The sequence below is a fragment of the Dama dama genome, chromosome 16, assembly GCF_033118175.1.
Source record: "Dama dama isolate Ldn47 chromosome 16, ASM3311817v1, whole genome shotgun sequence".
Classification (NCBI taxonomy): Eukaryota; Metazoa; Chordata; class Mammalia; order Artiodactyla; family Cervidae; genus Dama; species Dama dama.
The window spans coordinates 4,049,870-4,075,347 of record NC_083696.1 but is presented as its reverse complement, the minus strand read 5'-3'; the positions used below and the strand labels follow the sequence as shown (position 1 = coordinate 4,075,347).

The following is a 25,478-nucleotide window of genomic DNA, read 5'->3' as shown; positions in this document are numbered from 1 at the left end:
AGTAAAAAATCATCATGAAGCAACCATATCTGCCAATTTTCTTCCCCAAATTTAAAATAATTAAAAATATTTGACATTAGAGCTTTCATCTTTCCATAACTGCTAATTATATACTTGTGAGTAATAAACCAAAATAATTTATAAAAAAATTAACTGTTCTTATTTATTCCTTTATAACTTTTTTATAATTTTTTAAATTGAACTTTTTATTTTATATTGGAGTATAGTTGATTTGCTATGCTGTGACAGTGTGAGGTGGACATATCTTTTAAAATGTCTGTGTGCTTGTGTAATAGAAAACATTGCATCTTAGTTCTTGTTGGTAATATGTAGAAAACACAGGCATACTATGTGTTTATAAAATGTAAATGAACACAGGAAATAAGACAGAAAAAAGGGAAGCTAAAATAGGGAAAAGTACATGAACTGGAAGACATGCACAAGTTGAGAGAGAGGGAGAATGGTGGGTGACTAGATATGAAAGTAGGATATCAAGGAGATTAAGAACACAGATGCTGGAGTCCTGAATCCTAGCCCCTCCACTGAGTAACTATCTTGGGCAGGCTACTAATTTCCTCCACTCATGATATGAGGCAAAAGTCATAGGGTAACAGAAGGATTATGTGGTATTATCCATGTAATGTGGAGTCTCAAACATGGTAAGTGTTCAAATAATAGCAGTTACTATGAAATTACTACTGTTTCCTTATCTTATATTGAGTAAGGAAGAAGAATGACTCGGGAATACTGCCCAACCTTCCTCCTCACTTGGGCCTCTGACTGATGCTGGTGCCACTAGCATCAGTTTGAGACATTTGAGACATCATTTGAGACAGAGAACACAGGAAGAGAAACAGATAGGTAAAGAAGAGGGGAAGTGAGGATTCTGAGATAGAAAAATCCAGCAAAAATGTCCATTTGGCAGTTGCATAAAATAATTTTTGAGTTTGGAGGAGAGACAAAATCTGAAAACAGATATTTGGGACTTGCTGGAATGGAGGCTAAGGGAAGACGTGGGGGTCAGTGTCATAACCCAGCAGGAGTGGGAGGAAAAGCAGCACTTGATTGACATCTGGAAGAGGAGAGGCCCACAGAGGAGACAGAAGCAGCATCCTGGGCAGGTAGGAGTGTCCCCTAGATTGCTGAGCAGGCTCTCGGCCCCTCCACTCATACAACAGACCCCATAAGGAAATCAGAAAAGGTGCTCTCTCCACACAGACAAACGACAGGAAAGCAGACCTCATCGGTGTAATTATTCAACCTTGGGCTGCCAAGGGTATCAAAGGTTATGGAAGCCAATGTCTCACCTGCTTACATTCTCTTTCAGTCAGACTATGATAAGTAGATTCCCTTTGGTGATGCAGAGTGATTGCCCCCTCAATTCCACCAAGGTCCTCCCTCCCATCTTCGAGCAACCCGACCATCAAAATCTTTTCAGCTGGAAGACTGTCCTCTAGTAACCACTACTAATTCTGCCTCCAGCGCTAACCAACTTTTGATCACTAGGGTAGCCTCTTTATGCATAAGTTTACAAGCTTCTCGTACATAACAGGTATTTTTCCAGGGTCAGGGGCCACTTCCTCCAGTTTTCTTTGAGAGACAGGCTTCCAAATTAGCACTGAAAGTTGAGCACCCAGTGAGTGACAAGCAGATGAGGAAGTTGAGACATCTGAAGATGTCTTTCACCTGGCCTTGTCTCCCAGAAGTAGGTGGGTGGTACTTAGCAAAAGAATAAGATCTAAAAAAAAAAAAAAGGCAGTGAATTACAGAGTAGACTGAAATAGAACAGCTAATAGGTACAGCTATGTGTCTTCTCTCCACCATCCTCCGTCAGCAAGAGACAAAAGAATCTCTACACTCAGGTGTGGTGCATGGGTTGTTTTTAATGATAACCGCATCAATCTGCTAATTTTAAGAAAACAATATTTAAAAATGTACTTTGTTCCCAGATGACACTCAATGAAAGTTAATTTTCTGAAATCTTTGAGAAGCCAGGGGACCCACGAAACCACACCATGGAAGAACTGCAGATACTCCATTCGTCCTTTCAAACGTCACCTCTGGAATCCTTATGCACACACAAGCGGGAGCACTGCATGTTTGCAAAAATCTCCATTCTCTCTTAAAAAGCTGTTGCCATCAGCGGGGATGATGCTCCTAAATTGAGTCATAGAGATAAGAAGAGGCTCATCAAACAAAAAGGCAGCTGTGGGCCAGGTAAAATGAGCACAGAAAGATGTGTCGGGAGACTTCCCTGGTGGTCCAGTGGTTAAGAATCTGCCTTCCAATGCAGGGGCTCAATCCCTGGTCAGGAAACTTAAGATCCCACATGCCGCAGGACAACTACAGAGCCTGCGCGCTTAGAGCCCATGTGCGGCAATGAAGACCTGGTACAGTTAAAAAAAATACAGAAAAGAAAACAGATGTATCTGTTGGAAGGCTCAGATGCAAGTCAGTGCCCAATCACTTACTAAACAAACTGGTTAGCTGCTCAAAGTATTGGCTACCTCATCTTCAAAATGGAACATTACTACCTACTTGATATGGGAAAGTATCTTATGAATCTTAAAGCATTACATAGGGAAGGTATATTTCAACAGGAAGAAGAATAGCAGGACAAAGATGAATGGAAAAGGCAAAGAAAAACACCATGAAGAAGGAAGGGAAATGAAACGGTGGAGTATTAGAAAAGGAAAACTTGCTGCCGTCCCAAGGTGATTCAATGTCAACAGCAGAGGAGGACAAAGGCCCCTTGAGTCCCGAGGCTGCTGGCCCTTCCCCAGCCCCCAACCACCAGCACTCTGCAGAGCCAGTGGATACAAGCACAGAGTCTAACCAGACTGCCTGTGTTTGAAGCACTGTTACGCCACTTCCTAACCGCTTGACCTTGGGCCAAAATATTTATGCGAGCCTCCATTTCCTCATCTGTAAAATGGCATTAAAGGTAGTAGCTGTCACATAGGGTTGTCGCGAGGATCTGTTAGATTGTTCAGCTATTAATACACTCTGCATCAGGTCACGCTAGTCTATCAGTTCCATTCTGTGTGTGCTTTGCTGTTCAATGTTATTCTGGCTTCTGGAATGAACTCCAACTGGAGAATTCTGTTTTGGAATTCCTATTATCTCACTCACTTTGCCTCAACTTGAAACGTCAAGGGTGGGAGAGTTACGTGGTAAGGAGGCGCCCCTCTGAAGCATCCTGACTTTGGAAGCGCCTGCTCCCCACCAGTCTTTCCCTTGCCCTTACTCCTGCTGCTGCCGCTGCTACAACCACTACCTTTAAAAGCAGGTTGAAGGCCTTCCCTGGCAGCCCAGTGGTTAAGATTCCGCACTTCCACTGCAGGGGGCACAGGTCTGATGCTTGGCTGGGGAACCAAGATCCTGAGAGCTATGCGGTGTGGTCAAAATTAAAAAAAATAAAAACAGATAAAAGCAGGTTGAGCTGAAGCTGTTAGTGAGATCAGGGAACAGCAAAAGGGAAATGCAATACAGTCTACATTTCCCTTTTGCTGACAAGCATCCCAGGCCTGAATGCCCCAGTGCTTTTTTTTTTTTGTAAATCAAAAGAATATTGAACTCATTATGTTGAAGCGCAAGTTATCCTTTCATCGGTCAATTTGTCTGGGTCAACTGTTCTCGCGCATTTATTCTGGACATCTAAAAGATAGGACATCTAACAGTCTGTTCACTTTGTTACCCTAAAATGATATTTTGAAATCAGGCTATTCAAATGCAGTGATTAGGTACCAAAACACTATCTTCCATCAGAGCAGTGGAAGGAATCCAAAGCCAGTCTCTGTGTGCCAGTAACAGGAACAATAGGGCCCATATTTACACAAAGGTGCAGGCTTTGGGCTTCCCCGGTGGCGCAGCAGTAAAAGAAATCTGCCTGCAAGGAAGGAGCTGCAACAGACAAGGGTTCAATCCCTGGGTCAGGAAGATCCCTTGGAGGAGGGCATGGTGACCCACTCCAGTGTTTCTGCCTGGAGAATCCCATCGACTGTCCACAGGGTGGTAGAGAGTCAGACATGACTAAGTGACTTAGCACGCATGCAGCATGCAGGCAGGGTTTACCAAGCACATTTACTTCCTCTTCCTCTTGTGAGCATCATACTCGCCATCTCTGTCGGGGAGGTAAGGATTATAAGCCCCTCTTGAAGGAGGAGGATACTGAGGTTCTGACAGCCGAGATCACCAGTCAAAGATCTACTGGAGCAGGGATAAAGACTTGAATGCAAACCTTCTGTTACACGTTTTCTCCTCCACACTATCCTCTTCATTCATTTCTTTGTTGTGTTCAATAACCAAATTCCAAGGTATTCTCTGACATTAACTGAACATGTCAGCCTCTAATTTTCAGACAATGCCTTCACCCCAAGCCCTGCCTTTGTCCGTAACATCTAACACTCTCAGCCCCTCAGCCCGATGACCTACTTCATCTCAATGATCTCCACCCCTTCCCTCTTCCAGCCTCCTATTTCTTTCCATGGTGACTCCTCTATTACATCATCTCCCAAAGTCCCTTTAACTGACACATGAGACTAAAACCTTCCTGTCCAAGCTCGTCGGTCACCACGCCTGCTCCCTGCCTCTTCAAGACCGCGCAGCCCGTGACCATCTATCGACTCCCTTCACTTCCTTTCGGATTGACTGAGACCCAGTAAGCCAAGCCTTTGTTTACTTCTGACCCACACCTGTGACTCCTTCACCTGGCTGTCCTTCCATCTCGTCCACTTGGCAAACCCCACATCCACTATCCGTGATCTCACCCGACATTTGCAGTTCTTTTGGAGAATAATATCCCAGTTGCACAGATGACAACATGATATAAAACGTGATCACAAACACGGTCAGAGTCCTAGCTGCTTCCCAATGATCGTCTTGATGTGTCTCCTTAATTAAAGCTTTCTTCCATTCTTCAGATTAAACACTTTTTACAGCATTACATTTTGTTTGTCCTTCCCAGTAACCCTTTTCTTAGCAACTGGTTTCACATCCAACTTCATGGAGAGAACAGAAGCCATCAGAAGTCCCTTCAAATCAACATGAGTAAAACCAACTGATCTACACCCACACCTCTCTTTCCCCTTGCTCTTTCTATTTCAATTTAAAGGGATCCTTCCTTTTACCTCCATCTAAGCTCTTACCCATTCCCTCCCTGCCTCCTCAGGAAATCACCTCATCAAAAATAACCCCACTCTGCCCCTCAACATCAGTTTCTCCCTCTCTTAAAAGTCACTTCCCTCTTGGAAACCAAAGAAAAACAACCCAAACCCTCTTTATTTCACATCCCTCCTGCCTTTTGCAACCGTGTGTCTTGAAAAATATATGTCTACTCTGTGGCTTCTCCCTTATTTTTAACCCACTGCAATCTGACTTCTGTCCCAAAAATTCTATTGAAATAGTTCTAGTCAAGGTCAAGATTTTAAGTATAAAAGATTACTTGCAGTTCTTACCTCATGTAATGTGTCAGAAACCACGGCCCCTGATTACCCTCCTTCTTAAACATTTATTTCTTTTAGCTTCCATGGTACCAACTGCCCCCAGTTTTCCTCTTTTCACTGGCCACTCCTCCAATTCCCAACGGTCTTCCCTGCATGTTAAATGGGCTTTTCCGTAAGTGAAGACTCCCAAGGGATGTCTTCCACGATCAGTGGTAACCTGATGATTCTGAATACTGTACATATATATTTTTTTTTTATTGAAGCACTCTCTTTTGAGGGTCAGAACCATTTATAAAAAAACTATCTATGGAGTCTGTATTTGGATATTCCAAGGAGTTTAAATTCAACATTTCCAAAGCTGCCACATCATCTTCAGGCATAAACCACCCCCAAAACTCTCCTGGCCTTCCACAGCTCCCCACCTTGATGAAAAGTACCACCACCCACTAGCTGACCAAGTTAAAAATGTCCCCCTACTCTTTTTCCTATTTAACCTAGATCCACTGATTGGTCCCTTAAAGTATGATCTTGCCAAGTCCTCCGGATCTTCAGTCTTTCCTCTTTTTCAACCTTCACATTCAAATACTGAAATGTCTGCCTCCTTGAAGTATCTCAAGTTATGATTTCATTCTATGACATTCTTGAAATGATGCAACGACAGAGATGGGAAACAAAATAAGGGCTGTCAGGGGTTAGGGAGGACGGGGGAAAAAAGAGATATGTGACTCTAAGGAGAGAGCACAAGGGAAATTTGAGGGTGAGGAAAGTGTTCTGCGCCTTGATTGTGGCGGGGGTTACATGCCTCTACACATATGATAAAATGGCATGGCGCATACACACACAGTGTACCGATGTCAGGGTCTTGGTTTTGATACTGTACAAAAGTTACAAAAGGTGCAATCACTGGAGGAAGCTGGGTGAAGGGTACATGGATCTCACTCAACTGTCTCTGAAACTTCTTGCCAATCAGTATTTTAAAATCTAAAAACATTTCAAACGCATATCTGAAATCCCCATCGATGCTACTTTAAGATCTCTCCTCTCTCACGCGGGTCACTACACAGCGCTCTATTTTCCTGCCATGCTTTCCTGCCCCCTTTCCCCACATCCCCCCACCCAGGCTGTCTCACCATTTTAGCAAGAGTGATCTGTCAAAGACGGCAACCTGAACATGCTGTGCCTCTGGGCAAAATCCTCTAAAGAGCTCCCTGTCGTCCTTAGAACTCAGTTCCTAAATTGTGTGCCGAAACGCTGTGGAGTGCCATGGTGAGTCAGAGGAGCATAGCAGGGTCTTTTTTATGCTCAGGGGAAATGAGGGATACTTGGTATTTGTTGGGCACCACAAAAACTACTACCCTGAGGGAGTTCACAGTTTCAGCATGAAAACACATCTACATGCCTTTCAATAATGGCCCATCTTTGCTATGGTGCAATTCTAAAACTGCAGAAAAGTTAAGAATGACCAGGAAAGGAAGATGGCTTTACTGAACTACAACCGTTCAACAGTAGTAACCATGGTTATTTAAGGATAAAATAAAGATATTGTTCTTTCCTTAGGTTCACATGTATCATTTTTCAAATGGCCACTAGACTTCTGGGGACACAAATACTTCATTAGGCTGTTTGGCTCTAATTACTTAATAAACAGAATTATTAGTATTTCTCTGGTAAGGATATAAAATCACTGAGACTTTAAGAGCGTCTTGAAATCAGAAAGTGTGGGAGCCATCACCTTAGGGTAAATAAAGTTCAAAGTATCGTATATAACATCCACAGGGCTCCCTGACCTGACTGCCTTCTGATTTCTTTGGCTTGCATGCTCACATTTTACTGAGAGAAAATGCTCTCTCACATGCCAACATTATCACTCACACTGAATTACCTGTAGGTTCCAGGGCAAATCTACCTCTTTCTGCATACCCCCTTAAAACACACACACACACACACACCCATCACTACATTTTTTTGCCTAAATCCCACCATCCAGATCTCACAACTTCCTCTTTAAAGCCTTTTTTAATCTTGCAAGACAAACGTCTGCATGCTTTCTCTGCACTAATACTTGATCTTATACTCTTTCCCTTCACACTTCCCAGGAGGTAGCACGGTGGCTCCTCACTGTCCGGCTCTCCCCAGCTCTGTTCTGTGCTCCCGAGGGCATGGATCAGGAATGCTCTGGTGCCAGCAGAAGCTAACGCAGGCCCTTCGCAGGGTGCAGACTTAATGAGTCCTTGCTGAATTCATGCCCAGGTGAGCATTTCCTTCCCAAATCAGACAATCCCAGACCACGGAGCAGTGCAGAGACTTCCATGGCATTTATAGTCATCTCCTTTTTATTTATCACACAAACCACACTCCTCTGTCACCATGCCAAGCTGGATGAATCACAAGCTGGAAACAAGACTGCCCAGAGAAATATAAATAACCTCAGATATACACCATGGCATAAACCAGGCATCATACTAGAGTCACAGAGAGGCCGTCACAAGTGCTCAGGGATGGAGGCTGCTGGCCTTCTGTCAATAACAAGGCTGGGACTTGAGAATAAGCAAAGTTACCTTCACCACTGTGCACACCCCACCCTGAAATGCTGCTGATTGCTATGAAGGTGCTTGGGTGGGAAGTCATCCCTGGGGCCCAGTGTCTCCTGAGTAATAAACACAAAGGACAACTGGGAGGTGCTGAGGAGATGAGCTGTCGCAGATGCTCCCATCACCTGGGTTGATTAATAAATGAGTTGCTTGCAAATCGCGTTACATGTACTTTTCTACAGGAATCAATGCATGCTGACCGCTTAAGGATGCTTCGCCAGTTTTCAGGCCTCTGAATTCCTGCCACACGTGCCACAGGGCAGCACAATCTTCCTCTCTCTGATCCTTTTTCTGTGGTTTCCTCCTAACAAGTGTTCTCTTAATATGAGGGTGGAGTATGCTGCCTTCCCAGGGCACCTGGGCTGCAGTGCACGCAGGTCAGGCATCCCTCTTATGGTTGGAGGTCTCCTGAAAGCCTTCTCAGAGTCCTTAAGGATGCTCAGAGTGCAGGTGTGGGCGTACCTGGGGTTATCCAAGTACAAATGGGTAACTTGCCAGACCACCTTACCTGTCTCCTGAGAAATCTGTATGCAGGTCTAGAAGCAATAACAAGACATGGAACAAAAGAATGGTTCAAAACTAGGAAAGACGTACATCAAGGCTGTATATTGTCACCCTGCTTATAGGCAGAATACTTCATGAGAAATGCCAAGCTGGATGAATCACAAGCTGGAAACAAGACTGCCCAGAGAAATATAAATAACCTCAGATATACAGATGACACTACCCTAATGGCAGAAAGTGAAGAGGAACTAAAGAGCCTCTTGATGAAGGTGAATAAGAAGAGTGAAAAAGTTGGCTTCAAACTCAACATTCAAAAAACTAAGATCATGGCATCCACTCCCATCACTACATGGCAAATAGAGGGCGAAACAATGGAAACAGTGACAGACTTTATTTTCTTGGGCTGCAAAATCACTGTGGATGGTGACTGCAGCCATGAAATTAAAAGACGCTTGCTTCTGAGAAGAAAAGTTATGACAATCTAGATAGCGTATTAAAAAGAAGAGACATCACTTTGCCGACAACAGTTTGTATAGTTAAAGCTATGTTTTCTCCAGTAGTCATGTACAGATGTGAGAATTAGACCACAAAGAAGGCTGAGCATTTAAGAATTGATGCTTTTGAATTATGGTACTGGAGAAGACTCTTGAGAGTCCCTTAAAATGCAAGGAGATCAAACCAGTCAATCCTAAAGGAAATCAGTCCTGAATATTCATTGGAAGGACTGATGCTGAAGCTGAAGCTGCAATACTTTGGCCACCTGATACGAAGAGCCAACTCACTGGAAAAGACCCGATGCTAGGAAAAACTGAAGGCAGGAAGAGAAGGGGGTGGCGACAGAGGACGAGATGGTAGGACGGCATCACCGACTTGATGGACATGAGTTTGAGCAAACTCTGGGAGACAGTGAAGGACAGGGAAGCCTTGTGTGCGGCAGCCCGTGGGGTCAGAAAGCACTGGACACGACCCGGCGACTGAACAGCAACAACTTGTCTTAGTCACCAATATTCAACAACCTGTTCTCTGGTGAACTGGATCACACAGTATTTTCCTAACAACAATATTGGAAAGCAGCCCCCACCCCCCACCTTTCACAAGTGGAGAAAATGAGGCTCGCAGAGTTCCAGTAACATGTCAGGATCTCACAGGTGGGAAGTGGCAGAGCTAGGATTCAAACAGAGGTCTGCTTGGGCCTAAAGAGACTTGCTCTTCATCACTTGGCTTTAGCGACTGTGCTAAGGCTCCCATCAGCTTAGACACTGACTTGTAGCTAGAAGTTTCCACCAGGGTTTGCAAAGTCAGGTGCATATAAAGGGTGGGATGCAAAGCCTTCTGCCAAGCCACCTTGGGAAACCATTGCTAATGAGACCCAGGAATTCTCATGCCCAGAAGGAAGGCCTTGAGAGATAAAGAAACAGCCTTGAGAGATAAAGAAACAGCCTTGAGGCAGAAGCCTGGGAGTTCTGGCTCCTTTCATAAGAAACCCACAGAGGTACCTCGCCTCTGGAGAACTCTGCAGAAGAGAATGCTCCCTGCCCCAGGGGGCTGAGCCTGGAGCCGGAGCAGGGAGGGCTGGATGCAGCCAGGGAGGGCGCTGCCTGCCAGGAAGGTCCCGAGCAGCTTTGCTGACAGATCAGAGTGGTGCTTGAGAGTTCATGAATTGTATCTTTTTTGCCTTTGTCTTGGCACCTGCCCACCTCCTCTCCCTTGTTTTTGCTGCCACAGCCCTTCTCTCTGACTCCCTGCCCCACATGCCTCACACTGCAGCCTGGGCAGTATTTCTCCGTGTGGATCCGAGTACGCCAGTCTCCCGTTCCAAACCCTTCACTGCTGTCCCATCACCCCTACCAGACAAAGCCCAGGATCTGACCTGCACACACGGCAAAGTCTGCTTCTCAAACATTAGGTACCATTTTCCTCTGAACCAAAATGTAGCCAAAGCATAGACTCAAAGTCAGTGCTGTTCAAACTGCAAGGTACACCCCATTAGTGGAGGCTGAAATCAGTGTAGTTGGTAGACACAAGTATTTTTAAAAATAAATGAAGCAGAAAGGACTGAGTTATACTAGAACAGAATAGAAAATATTACATCAAGATGCATTACATGGAGCAAGGTTAAACTTTTTTCACGAGTTTTCATTTCAATTATGTATCTTTTTATCTCTATGTCTGTTGAGTGTCAATGTAAAATGTATTTTTTAGCAAGAGTAAGGTCAAGGAATGTAAAAATGAAACAAACAAAAAAATACTGCTCTAAAGAGATGTAGTAGTACTCTGACAACTAGAGTTTGAAGGTTGTCTGAAATCAATTTGCCGTCCTAAATTCCTTTCATGGTTGGCTCCAAGCTGCTACCCCAGCACTATTTCTTATCATCACTACAGTAGTACCCACCTTATCCATGGAGGAAGCATTCCAAGACCTCCAGTGGATGTCTGAAACCATGGTTGGTACTGAGCACTATATATACTATATATGTTTTTCCTATACATACATACCTTTGATAAAACTGGATACATAAATCGGGCACGGTAAGTAAGGAATTAATAAGAGTACCTAATAATAAATAGAACAATTACAACAACATACTGTGATAAAGTTATGCAAATGTGATCCTTCCCCCTCACCTTCCTTTCTCTACAAACACCTTAAGATACAAATGTAATGCTTTTTCCACCTTAATTAAGCTCTTATCACATAATTTGGGCCATAACTTTTGCAGTCTGAGGTGTGACAGCAAAGCTAGCAAGAATTTCTTTTTCCCTCTTCACAATTTCATGGAAAGAAAAGATTCCTTCTTACCAGAGATCTTAGCAACCTCAGCATACAATTTTTTTCTTTCCTTATTAAGTGGAGAACTTTCACCTTTTTGCTTAAAGGAAGCACTTTTCTGTTTCTCTCTGGCATATCTGAATTGCCAGCATCACTACTCTGGCGCTTTGGGGACATTATTAAATAAACTAAGGGCTACTTGAAAACCACCACTGAGATCCCAGGACAGTTGATCTGGAAAGCAATGTGGCTGCTGACTAATGGCAGGAGGAGATGCCCTGGACAAAGAGATGATTCAGGTCCTGGGAGGGACCGAGCTGGGCAGTGTGAGATTTCATCACGCTACTCAGAATGGGGGGCAATATCTAACTTCTGAATTGTTTATTCCTGGAATTGTCCATTTACTACTTTTGGACAGCGGCTGAGTGTAGCTGAAACCACAGAAACTGAAGCCTTGGCTAGGAGCGGACTACTATACTACTCACACACACACACACACACACACACACACACACACACGCTTCTAGGCTTTCTTCTGTCTCCTTGCCTTTGCAGGCACTACTCCATCTACCTGGACTGCTTTCTCCCCAGCACCTTCTCTTAAAGCCCTAATCCTCCTTCAAGTCTGAGTCCAACAGGAGGACTCCCTAGATTTGTCTCCCCCTGCCCCATCATTTCCCACATTCATGATCTCTATGCCAAGGGAAGTTCCTCTCCTGCTACAAACACAGTTCTGAGCATACGGATCAGTCACAGAACTCAGCATCTGGCATTGTGGTTATCTGCCCAACAGTGAGTTCTCCCCAAGAGAGTTTTGAGTTCCTGAGGTCAGGGATTCAGTCTTTCCCTATCTCCAGGCAACTGTGGTAGGGACTGGTCAGCAGGAATTTGGAGATAAACATTTTTCAAATGAACGAATGAGTGGCAGGTGCTACAGATCACACGTCCAGTCCCCCTCTGCCTGGCCAAGATTTGGGGTATAGAGTCTGCAGCCCCAAGGGTTTGCCTTCATACTAGTCATCCCAATCACCGTATCTGTGTCAGTTAGAGACTCCATGTCAGTCTGCCCTCTGCAAGGACGTGTGCAAAAGCCAATCCATTTTCAGAGATGGCTCCTGACTGAAGCTGGACAATTGCTCTGCAGAGATTGCAGCAAATGAAGCCTAGCAGCTCACAGAAGTTAGTTCAGTAATGGAATGGGAGCAAGGAGGTAAAGTACTGCAAAGGTACCAATTTGGTAGCAATAAAGCTATTGGGCTTGGAAGTGGAAGATCAATTTTAAATAATCAACACAGAAGATTATCTCTGAATTGACACCAAGTGGCCCAGGAGATGTTTGCTGATTATTCCCCACCTCATCGCTCTCTATTCAGGGAGAGCTTGAACCAAAACTCGGATTAAATGAGAGATAAGGTGGGGGAAAGGGCATAGGGTATTGATTCTCACCAGTGATGCCAACCTCTAAGTGGCTGAAATTGACAACGACAAATGTGGGACACCATCCCAGTCTCATCTTCTTTTGAGCCCACTTGGCATGCTCTTAAAAGAAAAAAAAAAAAAAGGATCTCTGAATGCACTTTTCCAAGTTGTTTCTTTTATGACTCAGGCCAGATGCATCTGAACCTAAACACCCTACCTCCTAAGGGACACAGTCATCAGAGGAGAAACTCACTGAATCCCCCAGAACTCCTGGAGGAATGGAGGCTAGCTATTTCTGAAGTAGAAGTTTCCCTTAAATGATGCCTCTCTGCAGCAGGAAGCGAAAATCAATTCACCTTCTTTAATGCATCAATTGCCACCCTGATCTGAGGTCAAGTCTAAAAACATGGAAAAAAAATCCCTTACCCACTGGTGCCTATATTTCAACGATTCCAACCTAAACTTTATGATGACTGAAATCTAAAAACATTCATTCTAAAATCCTTCCCGCCATTGCTTTTCCTTTTTTTTTTTTTTCCCTCTAAAAATATGTGCTCGAGAGCAAAGGTTCTCAATGTCTCTGTTACTGGCATTGTGAGCCAGACACCTCTTCACTGCCGAGGACTGTCTCTGCCTTGGCGGGTGTAGAGAGCACCCCTGATCTCTGGCCTCTCTGCACCAGACGCCAGCAGACCCCACACAGCCAACGGTGACAACCAAGAATGCCTGCTGACATTTCTAAATATCCCGTCAGGACGCCAAGTCACCCCTAGGCTGGTGGTTCTCGCGTCTACCCTAGACCAATTATAAATCCAAGTATCTTCAGAAGGACCCGGCATGGGAATTTTTTAAAAGCTTTGCAGGTGATTCTGATGGGCAGCCACTTCTCTGCATGTTAAGCCGAGGCTTCACCTTCTTGCGTAACGGTGGCTCTGGCCTCTGCTGAAGTTCTCATATCCCTTCCACAGCGTGGAATGCCAAACGCAGGAATAAGAAATTGTAGGGCAGAAGTTTTTAAAAAATGAGAAAGAGGAGGGGGAAATAGGATTTACTTGTGACAGGAAAACTGAGGCTGTTTTAATTCTTTTTTTTTTTTTTTTTAATTATAAACCAGGAAGTAGATGTAGACCAAAGTGTTCAAAGAAAAAGCCCAACAGGTAGGGTGGCTTCCTCAGCCGGGTGCCAGCTCCGTGAACTGAAGGGTTGGCATTTAAGGTGCCAACACAGGCTGTGTGTATGAAGATGTGACACAGGCTACTATCCAGAGAGACAACCCTCAAGCTGCCCAAGCCAGCCAGAGTCAGTGACTCTTTAAGCCTGCTCACTCGAACTTCAATCTCCCTGAGAAAAAGAGGCTGGAGGGTCAAAGAGGTTTGGTTAAACACTGTTCAACAGTCTAGGAAAGATCTTGAAAAGCCCTGTGGTCAGGAAGCCTATATAACTTTGTTTGATTTTCTAAACAAACATATTTATGCCATCTGGGAGGCTGCATAGCATGGTTAGATACACAGGATCTGGAATCTGCTTGCTTCTGAGATACTCTACCACAAAGTAACTCTTTTCTTGGACAAGTTATGTAAATGTAAAGGCCGAAGCCCAGGATTGCTATGAGGACCAATCTGTTGCAATGATTTATACACTGTGTGTCCATGTCTAGCAAAGTTACACACAGTGTATGTCCATGCTGGACACGTCCATACACACAGTGTGTGTGCTCATTCGTGTCCCACTCTTTGCGACCCCATGGACTGTAGCCCGACAGGCTCCTCTGTCCACGGAATTTTCCAGGCAAGAACACTGGAGCCCGTTGCTGTTTCCTACTCCAGGGGATCTATAAGACCCAGTGATCAAACACACATTTCCTGTGTCTCCTGGATTGGCAGGAGACTCTTTACCACTGCACCACGTGGGAAGCCCGAAGTTAGCAACTGACTTACTCTTATCTCTATTTTTATAATTTATTTATTTATTTGACTATGGATTATTTTTTCCCCAGAAAATGCCTTTTAAAATCACACTGAACTCCAGTTCCATGTGAGATACTTTAAGAAATGCTGATTTAGACTAATCTGGAGCCACTCTAATAGAAATACAACCCTTGGACCACATGATACCAAAACTGTATCCGGAATCCAGAGGTTGGGGGTCTCCTTTCAACCACAAGCATCCTAAGTGGTGCTGTGGTGGACTTCGCCCTCACCATCCCACGTCTGTAAGCTCCTCAAAAGCAGAGATCTGTCTACCTCACATATCATCAGTTCCCCAGCGTATGGCATTTGGCAAACCTCGGCACCCAATACATACTCCTGAATGATTTCTGGACAAAGACCACAGCTCATTCATTTCAGCAGAACCATCCACCCAGCCCCAGCTCCATTTACCGAGTGAAATAGCTTTTCCAGAAAACCTACTAGAGACATTTTCATGAAACGCATGAAGCAACCATTAAGATGGTGGATTAGAATGGCAATTCATCCAACTCTGATAAATGAGCAAGACGGCTGGGCCTGTTTACAATGGCCTGATCTACATTCAACTCTCAGGCACTTATTTAAGGCTCAAAGGAAGGTGCACCATAAGCCACAAACCACTTGCTTTGAAACCCGTAGGGAAAGCCACTCATTATGAAACCACGTCTTGTGGCAAAGTGACCACCACTATCAGTGACCACCACCCCCGCCTTGACTCTCCCAAACCAAAGCTTACAAAGGGTACCACATTTTCCTTTTAAATCCACCTGTGAAATAACTGCCAAATTTACAGCAACTACTCACGATCTCAAAAGCAGGAAAAGATAAGCAGAAAAATACAATACAAAGAGGAAGTGGAAACACAGGAAACACCCTTCAGACAAACTGACTTTTAAATTACCAAGAGGGAAGGTTCAAGAGGGAGGCGACATACATACACCCATGGTTGATTCATGTTGACAGATCTGAAACCAGCACAACACTGTAAAGCAATCACATTCCAATTAAAAATTAATTAGTTAAAAAAAATAATTACCATGAGAAGAAAATAAATCATTTCTAGCAATACCATCAGCTGTCTGATGTAGCTCCTGCAACATTCCAAGCTCTTCACGACTGATCCCTAAATTATTTCCAGCCACAACTACATAAGGCATTTAATATTATCTTCATTTTACAGATGAGAAAACTGAGTCTCCAAGAGGTTGCAACTTGTCCATGGTTAAAGGAAGTCTTTGGGTATTTGGTCATATGCTAGGTAACTAAGAACTAAGAGAGGGTTATGACTCCCAACTTGTGGAGTCTCAGAAGCCTATTTTTGATTCCTAGCTTTGCCACTTCCCTGGTGAGTGATATGGACAATCTCCTTAACCTCCTGATGACCTGGTGTTCTCATTTGTAATATGCTGTTATTTCCCTCACAGAATGAAGGTGAGTATTTAACAACTAATATATGTATGGGTTTCCCAGAAAGTGATACTGAATGATTGTCTTAGAATGAGGATTTCAAACATTAATGAAAAAATTTCCCAGATACAAGAAAATTTAAATTTTACAAAGCATCTCACAGCAGGTTCATCTCATTTGACTTCGTAGGTAGGACAGACATCATCATCGCTTTCTACAGAGGAGAATATTGAGTATCTGAGTGGTTACTTATTCATACCTCTCCATGGAATGATAATTGCTTGCTTATTCACTCTTTCTTCCTGTCAGTCTTCCGCCCCAAACTCTGAGCTTGGTGAAGGAGTGAACGTACACTGCAGGTTGTGGGATGTGTGTATGTGTGCAAGCTTTGCTGCTGTGGGATGCGTGTGTGTGTGTGTGTGTGTGTGTGTGTGTGTGTGAGAGCTTTGCTGTTTTCTGTTGGTTGTCTCTGTGTTACCAAACCGTAGCATGGTTTACAGAATACAATCGATGTTAAAGTCTACAGGACTAGATGGAAGCATGAGTGAATGAGGCATGAATATATACGCCCAGAATGAAGAAAGTGGGTCCAAAATAAGCAAAACTTGAGTCTGCAGGCTCCAAGTTCAGAGTCCTCACCAATCCTCCATGGTACTTCCAAATGACAACATTTCCTGGAATCACGGAATTTCAGAGAAGGGAAGGACCCTGGAGATCATCTTAGTGAACACTCCCATTCTACAGATGAAAAAACAGAAACTCAGAGAAGTTCCATTCTTGGCCAAGTGGGGAGGTGGGTGGGCTGAGCCAGCACCCAGGTCCTCTGCGTCTAGGATCACGGATACTGCCGCTGCGCACAGGCAGATTCGAGAGCAGAACGCTCCCCAGCCTCCACGTATCAGCTCAGACTTAGGAGTGGCGGAGCAGGAAGCTTGTGCACCCAAACAACTGTGTGTGCACAGATTATAGCTCAGCTTGTGCAGCAACAGGAGAGAGGACCTCTGCTGGGATTTAATTTGAAAGTCTCTCATCACTGCCAGTGGCACTGACTTCCCCTCAGGACGCCATGAGCTGAATCACCCTCTGTCTGCATATGCATGAGGATGCAGATGGCCTTACCCCATTTAAGTGAGGAGAGCAGGCTCCTGCTGAAGCTCTCAGGTCACCCTGGCTTCTAGCCTGGATTCTAGGGTCGGGCGGACTGGACAAAGCTTGAGGTCTAGGACATTTCAGAGAGGCTGGCTCTGTAGCCTCAGACGAGATGACACAAGCTGGAAGTAAAGTCTTTCCTTCATGATGCAAACATCAAGTTTCTAATGTGCTGTGTCCATGTTCGCACACAGGGAGACACTCTGGGAACCACCTGTGGACGTATGTTAGTGTCTCAACAAAGCAGTGAAGAGAAAATGTCAACTGGCAACAGCCCCAGTGAGCACAACCGGGTTGGTTGTTGTTCTGGTCTAAACCTGGTCTGGAAGAGCACTCAGACCTCTGGGTATCTATCTGCATGTGCGTCCAGGTGAAGATTACAACAGGAGCCTCACCCAATCCTCGCACATAATAGTTTCCCCAATCATTGTTTCTCATTCCCCAAACACGCCTATCCTGCCCTTTTTTGCAGCACTTACACTCTGTGTGTGTGTGTGTGTGTTCGTGTGTGCGTGTGTCTAATTAACGTGCTCTTTTGAGCACAAGGACCATGTTTGCTTTACTCACCACTGTGTCATCTGCCTTAAACACAGATGCTGGGCCTCTAGCTGGTGCTTATTAATTATGTGAGGATTAAATAAAGGAAGAAAGAAATAACTAGATGACCAGGGGCCTGACTTCTGGATTAAATTCCATCGTTTAATTAACCACGTGACCTTGGTTCAATCTTCAGTACTTAATTTCAGAGCTTTGAGAAAGCATCTTAGAAACCTGCTCGCTGGATGACTGCAGGCTTCTGTCTGAGCAGTGGAATCCAAACAAAAGCACAGGTGAAATCTGAACGCAGAAGCAGATGTAAACTTTCTCTCATACTTTCAAATGCAGATTTGAATATTCAGCACAAAGTCACAGCCATCTGCAGCTGGCAGCAGATTCATGAATCACCCATCTCCAGTCCACCATGACACACGATGGGCAAAGCAGACATGTACACTTTCAAGTCAAATACATAGTGGACGCAAGGCCTGAATTCATGGCTTCCCAGCTGCAGATGAGTATCTTTCCTCCACCATGCACCTGTCCTCACGCTCCTGTTTGAAGTGGCCCAGAAGTGTTAGACCCTGCCTTTCTTCCTTGATCTTAAAGACTCCAACTCTTGAGAGTTTTCTGCACTCTTCAATTTATTTCAGTCCACAACATTTTTTGTGTGCTTACGAGACAAGGCAGAACAAAAATCACTCTGGGGATCCAGAAATGAATTATATGTAAGTCCTGGCCTCATGGAGTTTCCAGTTAGGTGAGAAAGAAATACAAGAATGTACTCCAACTCCAAATGGTTGACAACTAAAGAGGCATAAGCGTAGAGAGCTGTTAAAATATCAAAGAGAGACTGATCAAGTGGGATGTGGAGTGTCTATAAGATGGTTTCAAAGAAGAATAACTTTGGGCTAAGTCCTTTGGGAATGAGTAAGATTCCAACAGGCCAAAGACCAGTTCAGACTTGCTCAAGAAAGAGTTATTCACTGAGTGTCCCTATTTGTTTCCAAATGTATGAATATGTTTGGGTAAGATATCTGGTATATGACTAGTATCTGTAAAACACCACAGCCCACACCTGATATAACTGACTAAAAATACTGTCTGTGACTATGGATACACATAAACAAGGGTGTGAATCTAGTCCTACCACTCACTGACTGTGTCACTTTGGAAAAGTTATTTCACCAAGTGAAAGCCCAGTTACTCCTTCTATATAAAGTGAAGAAAACAAATACATGCTATCTCTTATGTTCCTGTAAGGTTTAAGTGAGAAGATGTATACAAACTCCTAAGCACGATGCCCAGCACACATTAAGGACTCAAAAATATATTACTCTTATTCGTCATTGATAATCCCTTGCACATCATAATAAAATAGACAAATGAACAAATAGAAAAATAAATTAATTAATAAATAATGAGCAAGTGTATAACAGTCTTGGCCCAGACACTCCTCCACACCACAAGGCCCAGGCCAAAGCATGAGCCCCGCCCCAAAGTGCTCAGTGAATGAAAGGCAAGGGTGAGCCTAGCCCAGCTCTTACCTGTATATTTTATATCTGGTTGTAAATCCTTGACGGTGTCTTTCCACAAAGGATAGGTAGCTCCTGGAGTGGTGGAAAGGCCCCCTGTCTGAGATAAGCCAATCAAATTCCTTGGAGACATGTTGGTCTGTTGCAGCTGGTTCCTGGTGGGAGCGCTGCACTGAGATACGGCCCCATACAAACAGGAAGTAGAGGAGCTCAACAAACCTCCAGTTCATGCTTTTCTGCCGGCCTTTTTCCTCTCATTCTTGCTCCATTCTGTGGAGTCCTGTGAAGAAAGGAATAGAAAAGAGACAGAGAGGAAGAGGAAGAGAGAGAGAGGAAGAGGAAAGGTGGGGAGGGGAAGCAAAAATATATAGAAAAGAGAGAGAGAGAGAGAGACAAAGGAAAAGACTTTTTAATGCTTTTAACATATCTTCATCATAATACTTCACATCAGAAGACTGGGTCAGGGTTTACAAACATCAGTGCAGTTTCTGCTTAAGAGTGTGGCGTCTATGGACATCTGGGCTCACATTCCTGTCTGCTATTCACAAGTGGTGTGAACAGGTATGAACATGTATAAACTGCTTAGCCTCTGAGATATGCAGTTTCCTCATCTGTAAAATGGAGGACAGGCTTAAGCATCTGTCACTTGGCACCTGGCACACTGAAGGTATTCAAGGTGTATGTGTTGACAGCAAAAGAGTGAAATGAATGAATGCAGAACAGTTTCCTCCAGCCAGGAAGGGACTTGGGGATAGAACTTCAGTATCTGCCCCGCCTGCTATCTTCACAAACAGCCTGAATCTCATAGCAGGGACTCAGTAAGCGAGAATCCATGTCTCTCCTCCTCTCCCACAGACATGCACCCGCTGAACACATGCTTTGCTTTCGCATCGTCAGTTGACGGGCTGCACACAGTCTTGGGATGCATCATGATCACGACTATCCGGGATGATACCTTACAGATGGAGACTTTATGGAGCTCATTAGAGTCCCTTCTACAGGGCTTTGTGGACTGTCTCCTTCACCCCAAAGAAGCATTGCCAGAGAATCCACCTGTGAGTGTCTCTGAGCCTCAAGGTTATCTTGTGTTCAGAAGGGGAACAAAAGGCCAAGGAACTAGTGGGGTCTTGCCCCCTCTTTCTTGGGTGGCAGCACCGCACAGGGGCACCATGTTGGAGAAATGCTCGAGGGAGGACTGAGGTAGGGGCTCCTTGTGGGGAGAAAGGAGGAGGAACCACTAGGTTATGCCTGGACTCTGGCAAATTTACAAGTTTTCTTTTTATTGTCACATCGTCATTCTACTTGCTAGCTTGACATTATGCTGTCTGTGTCCTTCAGCCCACTTATCCTAGAAGCGCTCATCTTACTCTACACTGAAAGGCAGCTTGGAATGCAGGTTCTACCAGTTATAAACAGTGTATATTCAGGCAAATGACTTTACTGCTCTGAGCCTCAGTTTCTTGGTCTATAAAATGCAGTTAGCAATAGCACTTGTATCCAGAACTAGCGTGAAAATGAAATGACACCATTTACGTCAAGTGCTCCATGCAGCGCCTGACGTTTTTTAGAAAGTGCTCAACAAATGGCCTCAATGATGACGAAGACATGGATGATGATAAGCACTGATGTTGATGATGACCAGCTATCCCCTGCTGGAGCGTCTTTGCTCCTGTGGTCCCCACTGCCATGCCAAGTCCAATTTATTCTTTACTGGCTAGCTGAGGCCAGGTCCTCAAAGGTCATTCCTTTTTCTATTCCTCTCAAAAGCTGTTATTTGCTCCTTTCTTTCAGCTCCTGTTGTTCACTTACATAATTATGTTAGTATTTACTATATACCCTCATAGCTCAGTTGGTAAATCATCGGCCTGCAATGTAGGAGACCCAAGTTCGATTCCTGGGTTGGGAAGATCCCCTGGAGAAGGGAATGGCAACCCGCTCCAGTGTTCTTGCCTGGAGAATTCCATGGACAGAGGAGCCTGGCGGGCTACAGTCCATGGGGTAGAAAGAGTCAGACACGACTGAGCGACTGAACCAGCACCACCCACTGTACTTATTCGCTTCTACGTCTGTCTTGCTCATGGGGTTGCGAGTCTCTAAGCAGCAAGAACTGTTAAAAGGCTGTTTCTACACAAGGCTGGCTGTGTGACTCTAAGCAGTCATAGCCTCCATCTAGACCTCAGATTTTTATGTTTACCATTTAAAAACCTGGCAAGGACAAAACCATTTTGTCGAGTGGAAAACCACGTAAAAACATGAAGAAATATGATCCCTTACGGGTCTACTCTTCCAGCTGAAAATGGGAAGAAAGTCAAGCTAAGAAGGAGAGAAAAGCAAAAGGAGAGAGATGTGAATTTCTGACTCAACTGGCTATTCCCCTCTGTGGTCTGATTGCGCCATTCTATTACGAGTAGCTACAGAAGCCTACTTGGCACCACAGGCCCCAGCTGTCAGGGGCAGAGGAGAGAGGCCTGTGAGCAGACGAGTGGGCTGGCAGAAGCTGCGGCCGCAAGTTTTGTTCAGATCCTAAAACAAAGCCGTCCATGTGGCGTGCAGAACCGTAACAGCTCCAGCTGCCAAAACTGTCTGCTGGAGCCCACCTGAGTGGCAGGCAGGGGGTGGAGGCGATTGTTCAGAGATCCTGGCGGGGAGCTACACCACACTAAAATCACAGCGTGTCACCCATCCAGCCCTTCTGCGCGGCTTCTCTGGTGAGTGGGTGCGGGGTGGGCACCTAGGGGAGAATGCCTGGCTGTTAGACTGTTTGCAAGGAAACAGGATTCAGAACATTGCAGCTTTTAAAAGTGAAGCAAGGCTAGACAAGGAAATAGCAGCATGTGTATATGCGTGTGCATGTGTGTGCAAGATCTCAGCCCCGAGTCCTAGAGTTTACAGAAATTGGGATGGTCTAATCCAATGCTTCCCTTCTGGCAGCCTTCTTGTCCCGTAGGGGACATCTTCAATGGTCACAATGGAAGGGACACTACTGATATCTCACAGGTAAAAGCCAGGGGCTGCTAAACATCCTACAGGCACAAGACAGCCTCTCCCCACAACAAAGATGACGGCACCTAAATGTCAGCGGTGCAGATGCTGGTAAATCCTGCTCTAGTCCAGCTCCTTCTTACAGGATCGCCATCTGAGCGGCTGCCTGGGCCAGGCTCCTGTCTCCCGGCTCCTGGTTTTCATGCTGCCATGCTGTCCCGGCAGGATGGCGGGCAGAGACAATTCAGTAGCCGTGTCTGAACCTTCCTTGTAGTTGGGGACTATGGTACAATCTACATCTCCACAAGCACAGGTGAGGGCTTCACGGAAGAAGTCTGAGTATCTTTCTGTTGACTCAGAAAATCACAATAATTCACAGAACTCTAAAAACAATAACGAAAGTTTCTAGAGGGTGCATTTGAATAGAAATGGATGTTTTATTGGCTAAGGGCAAGGATTAGTATGTGTGTTACTTAAATATTGTCTTATCCTGACCGACACAGTGATTCTTATTCTGTAAATAAGCCTGAGTTAGCATCAACTGTATTAGAGACTTGGGTTAATATAAGGGTCCCAAGTTTGATATTTACGCAGCATCTATTGTGTACTTGGATCTAAAAATGTCTGTTATCTTGGCAGCAGCTAAAGCATTCAGTACAGACTAGAGGTTAACAAAGGTTTCTTCCCTGAGATGGATGTTGTTGTCATTGTTCAGTCGGTAAACCGTGTCCAACTCTGTGACCTTATGGACTGCAGCACGCCAAGCTCCTCTGTCCCTCTCTATCGCCAGAAGTTTGCCCAAGTTCATGTCCATTGAGCTGGAGATGCCATCCAACCATCTCATCCTCTGCTTCCCCCTTCTCCTTTTGCCTTCAGTCTTTCCCAGCATCAGGGTCTTTTCCAATGAGTCAGCTCTTCACATCAGGTGGCCAAAGTATTGGAAATTCAGCTTTACCAACAGCCCTTCCAATGCATGTTCAGGGTTGATTTCCTGCAGGACTGACTGGTTTGATCTCCTTGCAGTCGAAGTGATTCTCAAGAGATGGGTACAGCTCTCCCATTAACAAATGAGCTCCTTGGGACTTGGAGACATTAAATAGCTTTAATAAGCTCACAAGTCCTAAGTATTCAGGAATCTAACTCATATATTAATATATCTGATTACAAAGTATGTACAATTTCCAATATATCCTACCCTCCCCACACACAGGTAAAATCAGATCCTGCCCTCTAGAGATTCAAAATAGTATGCAAAGTCACAAACAGACCTGAGGGATTCTAATATGAAATACGCTGCCATCAATCTATAAGCAAAGAAAACATCCAGTGGAAAAATAGTGGCCAGAGATGTTTTCAATCAAGAGATCTGGAAAGAACCCTGAAGGGGAGGTGGTATTTGAGCCGGTTTGTGGCTCAGTTCATAAGGAATCCTCCTTCAATGCGGAAGACCTGGGTTCGATCCCTGGGTTGGGAAGATCCCCTGGAGAAGGAAAAGGCTACCCACTCCAGTATACTGGCCTGGAGAATTGCATGGACTGTACAGTCCATGGGGTTGCAAAGAGCTGTACTCGACTGAGTGACTTTCACTCACTCAATCGTGAGATTTTGGTAAGCAGAAATGAAAAAGAGAATTCTAGCAGAGCAGGCAACACACAACAAGTCTCAGAGATGGGAGAGGGCAGAGTGATGGGGTGTGTGCCCAGGGTAGCACGCAGGGTGGCAGAGGCTTCAGCGAGATTTTAGGGCTGATGAAGGGCCTGCAATCACCTGTATCTCCCTCTGAATCCCTCATCAAGCAAGGACTGCATTTCATTTTTATGCTACACACTAAGGGCAAAGACGCTTACTCTTTGGAAGGAAAGTTATGACCAACCTAGACAGCATATTAAAAAGCAGAGACATTACTTTGTGAACAAAGGTCCGTCTAGTCAAGGCTATGGTTTTTCCAGTGGTCATGTTATGGATGTGAAAGTTGGACTATAAAGAAAGCTGAGTGCCAAAGAATTGATGCTTTTGAACTGTGGTGTTGGAGAAGACTCTTGAGAGTCCCTTGGACTGCAAGGAGATCCAACCAGTCCATCCTAAAGGAGATCAGTCCTGTGTGTTCATTGGTAGGACTGATGCTGAAGCTGAGACTCCAATACTTTGGCCACCTGATGCAAAGAGCTAACTCATTTGAAAAGACCCTGATACTGGGAAAGATTGAAGGCAGGAGGAGAAGGGGACAACAGAGGATGAGATGGTTGGATGGCATCACCGACTCAATGGACATGAGTTTGGGTGGACTCCGGGAGCTGGTGATGGACAGGGAGGCCTGGCGTGCTGTGGTTCATGGGGTCGCAAAGAGTCAGACACAACTGAGCGACTGAACCTAACTGAAGAGCAAAGCATTGTGGATGTTCAATATATTCATTCACTCATCCATCAACATATTTAGCTGGAAATTAAATAGTAAGCAGAGCTTCTTTAATATTCAGTTGGGAGAAGCAAACAAATAGGCAGTGACTGGTGGTGGTGTGGAGTGCTCTAAAGAAAACGAAGGCAGGTAAGACAGGATTGACAGTGAGGCTAGTGCTTTATAGACATGGTGTTGAGGAAAAGCTTCTCTGATTAAGTCGTTCTGACAGTGACCTGAAGGAAGTGAAGGAGTGGGTGAGGCAGAACCTCGGGGAAAAGAAAATGTCAGTGGAAGGAAAGGAGAGAGAGAAGGTCAGCAGCAGTTTGTGGAGATCAAGTTGTATTTCAGTCTCCTGCAGGGAGCTTAGAATTTAATTGGGATACAGGTCAGTTTGAGGAGCCAATCACCTGCTTATTAACTGAACGTTCACCATGTGCCAGAAACACAGACCACTTGCTTTACCCATGTGACCTCACTGCAATATGGTGAGAGGCTGTGATTCCCATTTTTAACGTGGGGAGAGGGAACACTGAGGTCCAAGAAGAATAAGTAACTGGCCCAACACCACAAAGCTGGCCAGTTGGACAAGCCAACCTGCTGTCCAGGTTGAAAGCCACTGACCTCGTGCAGCTACCAAGCGGGTAAAATGTGGCTCTTCCAGATCGGGATGTGCTGAGTATAAATACACGCCCACCAGGTCTCAAAGACGTAGGGGAACAGGATGCACAATACCTCACCCATATTTTATATTGACTATATGTTGAAAATGAAA

The 25,478-nt window shown here is 44.7% G+C and overlaps 1 protein-coding gene across 1 annotated transcript in view; it reads right to left on the bottom strand.

The window, feature by feature from the left end:
- BRINP1 (BMP/retinoic acid inducible neural specific 1) overlaps positions 1-25,478 on the bottom strand; it is a 187,701-nt gene that overhangs the window by 115,073 nt on the left and 47,150 nt on the right. Inside the window, exon 2 of the mRNA XM_061163971.1 lies at positions 19,339-19,606. Within this exon, the coding sequence (XP_061019954.1) occupies positions 19,339-19,556 (218 nt within the window). The 5' untranslated portion in view covers positions 19,557-19,606. The remainder of the gene's footprint in view (positions 1-19,338; positions 19,607-25,478) is intronic.